Source organism: Odocoileus virginianus, chromosome 4 (assembly GCF_023699985.2).
Source record: "Odocoileus virginianus isolate 20LAN1187 ecotype Illinois chromosome 4, Ovbor_1.2, whole genome shotgun sequence".
In the NCBI taxonomy this organism is placed as follows: Eukaryota; Metazoa; Chordata; class Mammalia; order Artiodactyla; family Cervidae; genus Odocoileus; species Odocoileus virginianus.
The window spans coordinates 93,635,561-93,648,606 of record NC_069677.1 but is presented as its reverse complement, the minus strand read 5'-3'; the positions used below and the strand labels follow the sequence as shown (position 1 = coordinate 93,648,606).

At 45.6% G+C, this 13,046-nt stretch overlaps 1 protein-coding gene across 3 annotated transcripts in view; it reads right to left on the bottom strand.

Moving 5' to 3' along the window:
• The window catches only part of KAT2B (lysine acetyltransferase 2B), a 97,843-nt gene that overhangs the window by 15,682 nt on the left and 69,115 nt on the right, over window positions 1-13,046 (bottom strand). For all 3 annotated transcript variants that reach the window (XM_070467065.1, XM_020903905.2, XM_020903908.2), the window contains exons 10-12: window positions 10,808-11,016; window positions 9,323-9,449; window positions 2,328-2,438 (exon numbers count right to left, since the gene is read on the bottom strand). In XM_070467065.1, the coding sequence (XP_070323166.1) occupies window positions 2,328-2,438; window positions 9,323-9,449; window positions 10,808-11,016 (447 nt within the window). The remainder of the gene's footprint in view (window positions 1-2,327; window positions 2,439-9,322; window positions 9,450-10,807; window positions 11,017-13,046) is intronic.

The window sequence follows — 13,046 nt, the reverse complement described above, 5'->3', positions numbered from 1 at the left end:
GGACTTATATTTTTCAAAGAGGTTAACAGATTTTATGTGATAAAATCTCCAAAATTCTATACATTGGGAAAAAAGCCATAAGCAATGTTGAAACAGAAAAACCGGGGAGAAAAATCATAAAATAAAAGGTTACTACTCTCATATCCTTATATATGAGTTCTAATAAATCAATAGAAAAATAAATATTTTAATAGAAAAAGAGGCAAAATACAAAAAAGTGGCACTTCAAAAAAAGAAGAAATACAAAGAGTCAATGAATAAGGAAAAACAGGTCAAATCTCACAATAATCAAATAAATGCAAACATACGCAATTTGTTACCTAGGAAAGGGGTAAAAAAATTTTTTTCAATAAACTCCTTTCCTGAGCCCCTTTACATACTGCTGACAAGAGCAGAAATTGTTACAGTATTTGTTATTATTTGTTACAGAGCATAACAAAACGTTAGATATGTCTGGAAGCCCACACTCACACATAGACACTTATTTACAAAAAATACATAAATTTCCCTAAATGTGGGATTGGTGTGAGAAATTAGTTTCCATTTCTACAACAACAATTCAGAGAACCATCAAAAATCATAATTAAAAAATCAGACAATAGTAAGTAAAAAAGTCAACTAATTAAACTGCATATAGTATGAGCCAAGTTTCTGTTTATATACACACAAACACACACAGAGAAAAAATACATAGGAAGGGTATCTATCAAAACATTAACAGTAAATCTCTGGGTGATGGAATCACATGAAATTTTCCCTTTTTTTGGAGTTTTATTTCATTTTCCAGTTATTATATTTCTATAATAACTATACATTACTTTTGTCATCAAAAGAGTAAACGGACAGTGCTTAGGGATCCAGGACGACAGAGCTCTATTAAACAGAGTAAACGGACAGTGTTCAGGGATCCAGGACGACAGAGCTCTATTAAACAGAGTAAACGGACAGTGTTCAGGGATCCAGGACGACAGAGCTCTATTAAACAGAGTAAAGGGACAGTGTTCAGGGATCCAGGACGACAGAGCTCTATTAAACAGAGTAAACGGACAGTGCTTAGGGATCCAGGACGACAGAGCTCTATTAAACAGAGTAAACGGACAGTGCTTAGGGATCCAGGACGACAGAGCTCTATTAAACAGAGTAAACGGACAGTGCTCAGGGATCCAGGACGACAGAGCTCTATTAAACAGAGTAAACGGACAGTGTTCAGGGATCCAGGACGACAGAGCTCTATTAAACAGAGTAAACGGACAGTGTTCAGGGATCCAGGACGACAGAGCTCTATTAAACAGAGTAAACGGACAGTGCTTAGGGATCCAGGACGACAGAGCTCTATTAAACAGAGTAAAGGGACAGTGTTCAGGGATCCAGGACGACAGAGCTCTATTAAACAGAGTAAACGGACAGTGTTCAGGGATCCAGGACGACAGAGCTCTATTAAACAGAGTAAACGGACAGTGTTCAGGGATCCAGGACGACAGAGCTCTATTAAACAGAGTAAACGGACAGTGTTCAGGGATCCAGGACGACAGAGCTCTATTAAACAGAGTAAAGGGACAGTGTTCAGGGATCCAGGACGACAGAGCTCTATTAAACAGAGTAAACGGACAGTGTTCAGGGATCCAGGACGACAGAGCTCTATTAAACAGAGTAAAGGGACAGTGTTCAGGGATCCAGGACGACAGAGCTCTATTAAACTATTAAAAACATGTAGCAGGGACCCCCTGCTGGTCCAGTGGTTCAGACTCCACTCTTCCACTGCAGGGACTTTACACCCAGTCGGGGAAGGAGGGTCCCACATACTGAGCCACAAGGGCAAAGAGACAGAAGAATCCTCAGAGCGCTGAGATGAAACTTCTGGTAGAAAGAACTAAGATGCGGCTAAGCGCCCAGCCACCCACAAGCTGACGGAGCAGGACTGTCTGGAGCCCTCTGTGACGTCAGAACTTCCTCTCGGCCATCAGAAACGCACTCTGCCTTCCAGAGATTAAATCTATTTCTCTCATTCAAGGTGAACTCCAGTCCCCCAATGTGAACCCCCCTCAGCCTGGGGAGACCACGTTTTAGACTGTCGGGGTGCAACAGTGCACCCCACTCACAGATGACATCCCTTCATTCACTCAAACATTTATTTAGTACTGATGGTGTGCTGGTCACAGCCTCTAATCCAGACTGAAGTTTACCTCTGGCTTAAAGCTTGCAAAATAAATGTGTGTCCTTATAAGGAAAAGACACTGCTGGGGAGAGGACTTATTTGCACGAAAGCTACTTGAGTGCATATCAAGAAAAGAAAGGGCAGAACAGGTTTGCACAGCCGAAAAACCCACCTGCTTCTTGAAATATCCAATTGCATATTCATCTGCATAGGTGAGGAAGTTCAGGATGTCATGTTTTATGTGGTATTCCTTCAGGTGGTTCATCAGGTGTGTTCCATAGCCCTATGGGCAAGTCAGTATACAGACAAATATATTACGTTCTGGACAAAAGAAAGTCCCACATTTTCACTGAGAAATACTGGCAAATTTAGGCATATGTATTACCAATGTAATACCAATACCCTTCTTGAGTTTCTGAACTTTGAAAATGAGCTGCAAAGCCAAAAAATTCATAATTGTTGAATCAAAATACAATCATCACTTAAAAACACAAGTTTCTGGCTCTTAGAAAAGAATATACCAAAGCTACAAGCTGCTCATTCACACCTAGAGATTACAGGCTGAATATTAATAGAGGTGTCTGGAGTAAATATTGATCATGAATTTCTGCTTATGTTTAGAGTATTTGAGAACCTGAGATCAAAAGAGCAACGTAAATGAGAAGGGCTAACCTTTTCTACAATATTAACTAATCCAAGTGTTTCCTATATAAAACAAATCATCAATCCTTTCAAAGAACTGTATCATCACACACAAAGGGTTTTCATCTTGGTCTTTTCAGACCTTTCCCAGCAAAGTCTGAGGAGCCCCGATGTGCTGAGTGAGCCAGAAGACATTAGGAAGTAACTAAGAACAGTGACAGAGGATGGGATGGTTGAATGGCATCACCAACTCAATGGACATGAATTTGAGCAACTCTGGGAAATGGTGAGGGACAGGGAAGCCTGGCATGCTAAAGTCCATGGGGTCGTGAAGAGTTGGACATGACTTAGCAACTGAACAACAGCAGTGAAAATAGTGAACAATGTTGAATAAATTAATGATTGAAATATGAAAAAAAAATTAAATAAGTTTTTTGGTGATGGACAAAGCTTAAAGAAAATGTATAGATTTAAAGGGATGGTTTGAGAATCTCATAAAAAGATGAAAGTAAACCCAGACACGAATACCTTTACATCAATATTTTAGAATTTGATGACACATTTTTCTAAAGAACTCAAAAGAGGCTCACAGGTATGACATCATGGAACTACAGCACCATATTGGAGAAGGGTCTTGGCAGTCATTTGGTCTAATTCTTCCCCATGTGAAGCTAGGAGTCTTCTGCCATCTACCTGGGGGAGGTCAGCCGCTAGAAAACCTCCAGCTTACGGTGCTCACTGAGTCCTGGGACCAGTTCGTTTTCAGCCACTGTTGTGGGTGGGAAGTTCTTTCTAATTTTCACCTGTGATCTGACCCCTTGTTTTTTCTATTGACCTTAGTTCTGCTCCTAGAATAACAGTGACTCTTCCCTGCTCTTAACAACTCCCTAAGCCCTTGAAAATCACCCATGTCCATCCCGACCTCCCAGGTCCCAGGTCCCGCCTCATCGAGGCTTCAGTCCTGCCTCGCACGCATGACTGGAGACCCCATCTCAACGTTACTCATATCGTTCAAGGCTTGCTCTTGTGTAACAATACACTTCTAGAGCACGGATCCCCAAACCAAGCATAACATCCAGGGGATGATCTGACCAGTACATAGGGAAAGAGTACAACTGTCTTCCTATTCTGGAAACTATTCTTTCATTGGTATTGACCATAGACATGTTAGCTTTTCCCAAACATGTCACAATACTGACACTCTGCAAGTCTGAATATAACTCAGACTGAAGAATGAAGGAAAGCTCTCTTAAGGAGAAGAGAGTAAAATGGGGAAAATAAACACATAAAACTCATAATTACAGTATACGAGTAGCTGCTCAAAGCAGCAGCCACTAGCCATGTGTAGCTTTTGAGCAACGGAAATATGGTAAGTCCAAACTGAGGTGTGCAACTGTAAAATACACACCACAAAAAAACACCTCTCATTAACAACGTTTATTACATACTGAAATGACTGTATTTTGGACACATTCAGTTAAATAGAAAATGTCTGCAAAACAGAAACAGAGGCACAGACGCAGAACAAGCGTATGGACAGCACGCTGGGAAGGGCGATGGGCTAGACGGGAGACTGTGGGTGGGATTTCTGCTTTACATGGAAATGTATTTCTACATGACCTACCAAATTAAATCTTGTTTTTAAAGAAAAGTGGGGGAAAAAACTGGAGAAAAGGGAAGGATTTGCTACTGCGTGTGCAGAGGAATAGTAATGTCTAGGGATCAGTAAGAAATGAGTCTTCTAATGAAACCTAGATGCAGCGGTTGGAAGAGACAGGCTTTTGCTGTATACGCCACCTTGTGAGGAGCTAATAAAACTATTAGAATCCATGGGCTCCTCTGTCCATGGGATTCTCCCGGCGGTGATGCTGGAGTGAGTTGTCATGCCCTTCTCCAGGGGGTCTTCCCAATCCAGGGATCAATCTCGGGTCTCCTGCGCCTCCTGCATTGCAGGCAGATTCTTTACCTCTGAACCTCCAGGGGGGTTCCTCTTTGTTGTATTTCCAGCATGTAAAAATCAATTCCAGGTACCTGGTATATACTCAATAACTATTAGAAGGTAGTTTTCCCCTGGGAATGTCTAGTTCTGCAATATTCTGCATTTTTTCATCTTAATATATCACTGACATTGTTAATAATGGATTTATCAGAGGATGAGATGGTTGGATGGCATCACTGACTCAATGGACATGAGTTTGGGTAAACTCCAGGAGTTGGTGATGGACAGGGAGGCCTGGTGTGCTGTAGTCTATAGGGTCGCAAAGAGTTGGACAAGACTGAGCGACTGAACTGAACTGAACAGAACTATGCATTTTCTCCCCTTCATCCACAATCCTAGGATTTTACTCAAGAAGAACAATAATAGTTCTGTTAGCAGCATCTCAAAATCTGCATGAGATAGTCTTTATCGCTGGCCACTGATCCGTCACCTCTCCAAAGAATTTCCAGATTCCAGCTACTTGTGAGTAGGGGCTGTCTTTCATCTTGAATCCTGTGTGACTAGTATTGTGACCAGCAGTAGTAGAAGCTCAAATATCTGCTTGTTTAAAGAAGCAGTAACAGAGTTAAGCTATTATATGCGAAAATGCTTAGATTTTTCACCCCAGCACTGTTTCTCCTCTTTGCATGCCTTTATTTTCAACTGTCATGGGCTTTCCTGGTAGCCCAGTTAGTAAAGAATCCACCTGCAATGCAGGAGACCCCAGTTCGATTCCTGGGTCGGGAAGATCAGCTGGAGAAGGGATGGGCTACCCACTCGAGTATTCTTGGTTTCCCTGCTGACTCAGCTGGTAAAGAATCCGCCTGCAACGCAGGAGACCTGGGTTTGATCCCTGGATTGGGAAGATCCCCTGGAGGAGGGAAAGGCTACCCACTCCAGGATTCTGGCCTGGAGAATTCCATAGACTGTATAGTCCATGGGGTCACAGAGTCGGACATGACTGAGCAACTTTCACTTCACTTCAACTGTCACCAAAAGGATTCCTTTCCAAATCCACCTGGTAACTTCAGTGTTTATTTAAATACTTATTATGGTTAAATAAGTATTAGCCCTGTAACTTTAAAGTTGCATATAATGTCAAAACCAAATAGTTAGATAATCTATTTTAAAACCTGGTTAGGTGCTTTAAGTAAATTCTCAAATGTTATCTTGTATGTGTTCTAAGCAAGATAAACTCACATAAAAATCTTATTTGAAGCATTACAAGAATTTATATATAAGCTTAAGTCTCTAAAATGAGTGGATGCAAATTTTAAAGTACCATTTAGCCCAGATTTTTAATACCTCAGATCAAAATTGTAATCCTCCACTTATGATCTTGCTGTTTTCACAAATAAATGCTAGCGCCATTGGCTTCCACCAGATTCATCCATTCTATTCAGTTTTTAAAGGTTAATCTTAATTTGCTAAAACTACTTTCAAGTCACTTACAAAAAATGGCTTTTCTTTTTGTTTTTCCTGCTCAGTTTGTGATTTGGCCATCTTCCTTTAAGTCTTTAGAAAATTACATGGTTTGGGGGAAAAAAAAATACACTACCCTTCTGGGAAGTAATAAGACAAAGCATCTGATTCATATTAAGCACCTTTAGTTACCCTCTGGAATCCTAAAAGTGTCCAAGGCAACCTTAACCAACCTTTCCAAACAAGCTGCTTGGTGTAGCTTTCTGTGCAAACAAATATTATGCAATCTTCTTCTGAAATTATAAACCAAGGGCATATTTTCAAGTTCCTCTCCCTACAAAAAGCCCAACCAAATTTTCTTTAAGCGAGTTCCTAAATTCAGGACCCTGGAGTTGTCTCTCAGTTTGGCCAGGGGTAAATGAACCTGTGACAGGCATAGCGAGCAGACCACCTGAAGACACACCGCCAAAGCACCCCCACACAGGGGCAGAGGTCAGTCTCATGCAAACGTGTGCCCTCACCTCCCCCAGTCAGAAGGATGAATGTGACACTGCTGCATTTTGTTTGCCCTTGGATGCTTCACGTTGTGAGTCAACGTCAAAAGCCCCTTTTGTGCTTTCTGAGAGGAGCCCACAGCTGTTGTCGTCGGCACAGTGACTGTGACACAGAGCTGAGCTGTTAATGAAGCCAAAAGCGCCCTCAGTGTTGGCTGCGGCCCCCAGGCCAAGCACGATTCCTTCCAGAGATCATTCGCTTTCGGTTTCTGTATCTGGCATTGCTTCATGGTAACTGAAGAAGGCAACAGTGTCCTTAGGCCCGCACTGTCCAAGCCCAGACAGCCCTAGTCCAGAGCAAGGCAGGTGCAGTCTAAAACACAGTGTGGATTCCAGAGACTCGGTACAAATCGAAGGATGTAAAGAGTCTCCATAATCCCGGGCCTGAGTGCCTGCTGCAAGGACAGCACTTCGCATATACTGAGTGAAATACAGTATATATTTTTAGAATTATTTTTCCGTATTTTCAATGTAGCTAACAGAATATTTAAACTCATATGTGGCTGAAGTGGGCACATCATGTTATAGACCATTGGACAGCACTGCCTTAGACTTTCCAATACGTTATCCAGTAGCTACTGATTCAGTAGCTACTTATCTTTCCACCAAATGCCACAGTTTTGTATGACTTTAGGACTCCCCAAGTACCAAACCCTCTGAAGACACATCTCCGGTTCCACTTTCATGAAAGCAACATCACCGAGATCCTCCTGCCGACGAGGGGTCTGGTCCACTCCCGGCAGACGGCGAAGCCAGCCGCGCGGCTAACGCGGCAGTCTGGCTCCTGGGGACAGACTTGTGCCCAGGACAGCTAGGAGGGCGAGTCAGAGTCACACACACTCGCAGACCCAACTCTCACACCCACAGAGACCCGACTCACACCCACACAGACCAGACTCACACCCACAGAGACCCGACTCACACCCACACAGACCAGACTCACACCCACAGAGACCAGACTCACACCCACAGACCAGACTCACACCCACACAGACCAGACTCACACCCACACAGACCAGACTCACACTCACACACACAGACCAGACTCACACCCACACAGACCAGACTCACACCCACACAGACCAGACTCTCACACCCACACAGACCAGACTCACACCCACACAGATCAAACTCACACTCACACACACAGACCAGACTCACACCCACACAGACCCGACTCTCACACCCACACAGACCCGACTCTCACACCCACACAGATCAGTCTCTCACACCCACACAGACCCGACTCTCACACCCACACAGACCCGACTCTCACACCCACACAGATCCGACTCTCACACCCACACAGATCCGACTCTCACACCCACACAGACCCGACTCCCACACTCACACAGATCTGACTCACACTCACCGATCAAACTCACACTCACACCGATCAGTCTCTCACACTCACTCACACAGACCCGACTCTCACACCCACAGACCCGACTCTCACACCCACACAAATCAGTCTCTCACACTCACTCACACAGATCAGACTCACACCCACACAGACCCGACTCTCACACCCACACAGATCAGTCTCTCACACTCACTCACACAGACCCAACTCTCACACCCACAGACCCGACTCTCACACCCACACAGATCAGTCTCTCACACTCACTCACACAGATCAGACTCACACCCACACAGACCCGACTCTCACACCCACACAGATCAGTCTCTCACACTCACTCACACAGATCAGACTCACACCCACACAGACCCGACTCTCACACCCACACAGATCAGTCTCTCACACTCACTCACACAGATCAGACTCACACTCACACCGATCAGTCTCTCACACTCACACAGATCAAACTCACACTCAAACTGATCAAACTCACACTCACACCGATCAGTCTCTCACACTCACACCGATCAGTCTCTCACACTCACACCGATCAGTCTCTCACACTCACACAGATCAAACTCACACTCAAACTGATCAAACTCACACTCACACAGATCAGAATCACACACTCACACAGATCAGTCTCTCACACACTCACACTCCCCAAAAGACCCACGTTCCAAACCTTGCATGAGTACTTCTGAAACCCAGTCATACCTTTATTCACATTTTTCATCAATTCCCCGACAGGATTTCTTTAGCCCTTGTCCCCTCACTCCAGGCACGAGGTCCTAAGGAATCTTTCTGAGGTCTGAGCGGCCTCAGGCCTCTCCCTAACCCACATGGCACCACACCCCTTCTGGTGGTGCCATGCCCCCAGGCGTGTGTGGACACGTCTGCACATGGAAATCACCACCACCACTGAGAGTGTTTGCAGACAGCTCTTCACGGGCCATAAACTAAACCTGAGCTGCCCCTGGGGCTGCCTGGTGTCCGCAGCCCCGGCCCCGACCCTGAGGTCCGACAAAGCCCGGTGGAGACGGACTGTGGGTGTGTGGAGGCGTGTACCCTCCACACACACACACGCTCGCAGTGAGAGGATACTCCTCAGAGTCCGGGACTCTCTGGACGTGGAGACCCTGCCACGCTCTGCGGCTTTCGTGCAAAGCACCACGTCCTGCGTTTCCTCCGAGACCCTGGGTGAGCCTTACCTTGACTTGCTCGTTAGAGGTTACGGCGCAGAAAACGATCTCTGTGAAGCCCTGGGACGGGAACATCCGGAAGCAGATACCGCCAATGACACGGCCGTCTTTGATTAAAGCAAGGGTTTTGTGTTTCCTGGAAGATGAAGATTGCATCACCGTTTCACCTCCTGTTTGGGGTGTTCCTCATTAACCAGTCAGGAAAACCGGAAGGAAGGGGGGGTTCTTTCTTGACTTTTCTGTGGAAACCGCATCTGCCTGGTCACCATCTCACTTAGAACATTCTCTAAGTGGATGTCTTAGAGCAAGCTTGCCACCCAAGACGTCCCCAGAGTTTTCTTGAGGACCAAATGCCAGCCACCTGAGGGGGGTCTGAGCCCCCAGGCAAAGAACAGAGCCCGTGGACAGGCACTGACTGGCGCTGAAACAGGGTCACGTCCGACACCCATGAGCCCGGGACGGCAGCCCAGGGAGAGCAAAAGCCAGGGACCCGAGCGCACATTTCTGAAGCGTTCACTCTCACTCAGAAACGCCACAGAAGCTATAGGGGAGAGAAAACACAATCCACCTGCACGGTTTGCTAAAACCAGGCCTCCAGACTCCCGTCAGGCCTTCTGCCTAAAATGTCGCTCTGAACAGTCATGGGCATGGGTCACAGTCCACACAGGTGACTGGGCTCTGTATGTTAAAATGCATTCAATTACGGAAGCTTCCTTTCCTGTCTTTTCCTTATTTTTAATGCAATGGGTGATCAAAGTTAACCTAACACCACAATAATCTTGCCAGGGCTTATAGACTCAGGCAAGAACGGAATCTACTTAAGATGCGAAAATCAGAATATTTGACTGTGAGAAAACTGGGACATCCTCTTAATGTTTATATATTCCTTCACTAATGCAACGAATGAAGCACATAATGGTCACTAGCAGCTTAAAATATAAAGACTCATTAACAAAAAATTGATCAGCTGCTGGAAAACTAATCTGAACGCCTTTGGCCATGGCCGCGGTTGTGACGTCACACTGTCCGCACAGCTGACGACAAGCAGCAGGACTTGGTGGGTGACTGTGACTGACTTCCACTACCCGAGCGGTTCCTCTTTCATTTAAAAAGGAGAATGAGGTCCCTGGTGGCCCAGTGAAGACCTAACCTTTCAACGCAGAGGGTGGGATCAAACCCCCATTTGATTCCTGACCAGGGAGCTGAGATCACACTTGCCTTGGGGTCTAAAAACCAAAACATAAGACAGAAAAAATATTGCAACAAATTCAAGAGAGACTTTAAAAAATGGTACACATCAAAAAAAAATCTTCAAGGCTGGTTCATGTTGATGTCTGGTAGAAACTAATACAATTCTGTAAAGCAATTATCCTTCAATTAAAAGTAAATAATTTTTTTTAAGTAAAAAAAAATCTTGAAAAACAATGCATTTTACAAAATAAATCAGGAAAGCGGAAAGCAAAGGGATGGAAGCAAAGCGGGGGCAGGACTCACGGGTCGAAGACGAGCCGCGTGATGTACTCTTTGGGCATGCGCGGCAGCTGGTGTGAAAACACGTTCTGCAGCCCCACCAGCCACATGAGCACCTTCTTGTTGGGCTTCTGGCTCAGGGAGTTGCCCACCACGTGGAACTCGATCACACCCCGCCGCTCCTCCAGCCTGGCTGCCTCGTCCCTGGCCGAGTGCGCCGACAGAAAGTTGGTCTGGGAGCAGGAGACAGGAGGTTACATGGAGCCCCTCCCTAAGACGGGAGGGACAGTTCACGGCAGCGCCTCTCCTCCGTGCGCTAATAAGATACCTATTTGTGGGTTTCAGGGTCCCAACCAATAACACACAAGCCATGAAAACAGAACAGACAGCTAGGCAGAGCGTTCTGCCGGACCAGAGTCTCCCCCGTGTCCATGGACACTCGGTACAGACCAGGAATCACCAGACTTTCTCTGAAGGGCCAGACAGCTCATGTTCGGATCTGCAAGTCAGGAGGCCTCTGCGGCAGCTGCAGACACTGCGGCAGGGTGAAGGCAGCCAGGACCACGCGGACATCGCAGTGGGGTGAACGCGGGGGAGACCACGCGGACACGCGTGGGCGGGGCAGAGCGCCGAGGACTTGACTTAATGGGGGAGGCAGACTTTCTCTCCTGAGTGCTCCAGCCTGCCAGCCCTTGGTTTTGGGACTCCCGTCTAGCTGAGCACCCTTGGGGTCACAGACCCCAAATTCTCCCTGCAGGCCCACGAGCGGCAGTCACGTCTATACTACCAGCACCTGTTTTTCATAGGATGAGACTCTTCTTTGCAAACGTGTCGTGTTGACCACTCTCAACCCCAGCAGGCAGCACAACCTCCTCCCAGCACCCTGCGCCCCATCCTATTTAACCCACGCAGTGGGTGCAGGTCAGTGTTCAACACACAGACCCCCAAGGCAGAAGGGCCAGCTGCTGGAACATTCCGGCTTCACTGGTCTATGGCTGACCTGGAGGCCCAGCGGCCACCATGGCCAATTTCAAGCTTCCAACACATTTAACAACCATCTCACAAAATTCCTGAAAATTTCACAGTTGCCTTGTGCACACCAGTACAAGGCAACTTCAGGACACCACTAAATCCACCCAACAAATCCTGAAATGTGTGACTACATCCACACTTCACAGCCGAAACAAACTGAGCAAAACTGTTCTGTGAAGCTACTAAATCCCCGACAGACATGTACACAAAAGGTACTATAGTCCCAAGTCCCAAGGACTGGATACCTAGAAGGAAATGGAAAGAACAATCTTACAAGGAGATCACTCTCTTAACAGCATTCCAATTCTGTGCATTATCCTCAACTGCACAAAATAAATCTCTAAGGAAACATGACAAATTAAACATGGATACCTTCACCCAGCAGAGCCATTCTCAAAAAAATTTTTTACAGATGTTTTGAAAAATCATCTCATTTCTTCATTTCCTGGAAGCTGTCAGAAACGTCTTAAACTGCTTTGCCCCTGGATATGACACGAGATGACAGCAGTCCTTTTGCCCCAAAGGCTTTACTTGCATCTAATCATGAGTAAACAGACACAGCCAAATACAGAGGCCTTATGCCAAAGCAGGATTCTGCAACAATGGTGCTGCCACAAAAGGCCAAAAGAGAGCTGGGGAACTGTTCTAGAATAAACTAAATAGACTAAAGAGGTGAAGAGATCAGAAGTAAATGCAATGTGACCCCAGACGGATCCTCCAACAACAGGAAGATATATGATAAACAACAGAATGTGGATATATGGGAAATCTGGATGTGGGCTGTACATTAGGCCAAGAGTGAACCAGCAAGTGGACTGGGTTTGGTACCCAGGCTGTGGACTGCCTATCCACACATTAGATGATATTGTAATTCAGCTAAATTTTCTGGTGGTGATAACTACACTGTGGGAATGCAAATGAATAGTCTCAGCCTTCAGAGACACATGCAAAAAAGTTAGGGGTGAAGTGTTAAAACATCTGTATCTAATTCTGAAATGGTTCCACATGGACAGGGAGACAGAGGGACAGTGAACGTGGCATGCAAACCATTTGTGAGTCTAAATAAAGAGACTCTGGATCTTTATCACGGAATTTTTGCAACATTTATGAGGGTTTCAATTTTTCAAGATAAAAAGCTGAAGCAAGAGGAATGCCTTCAACAGTGGGGATTATGTTTCCCCGTGACGTGGCTGTCATCAGCGGAATTAAGCTCTCATCAGCCTGCCTGCCT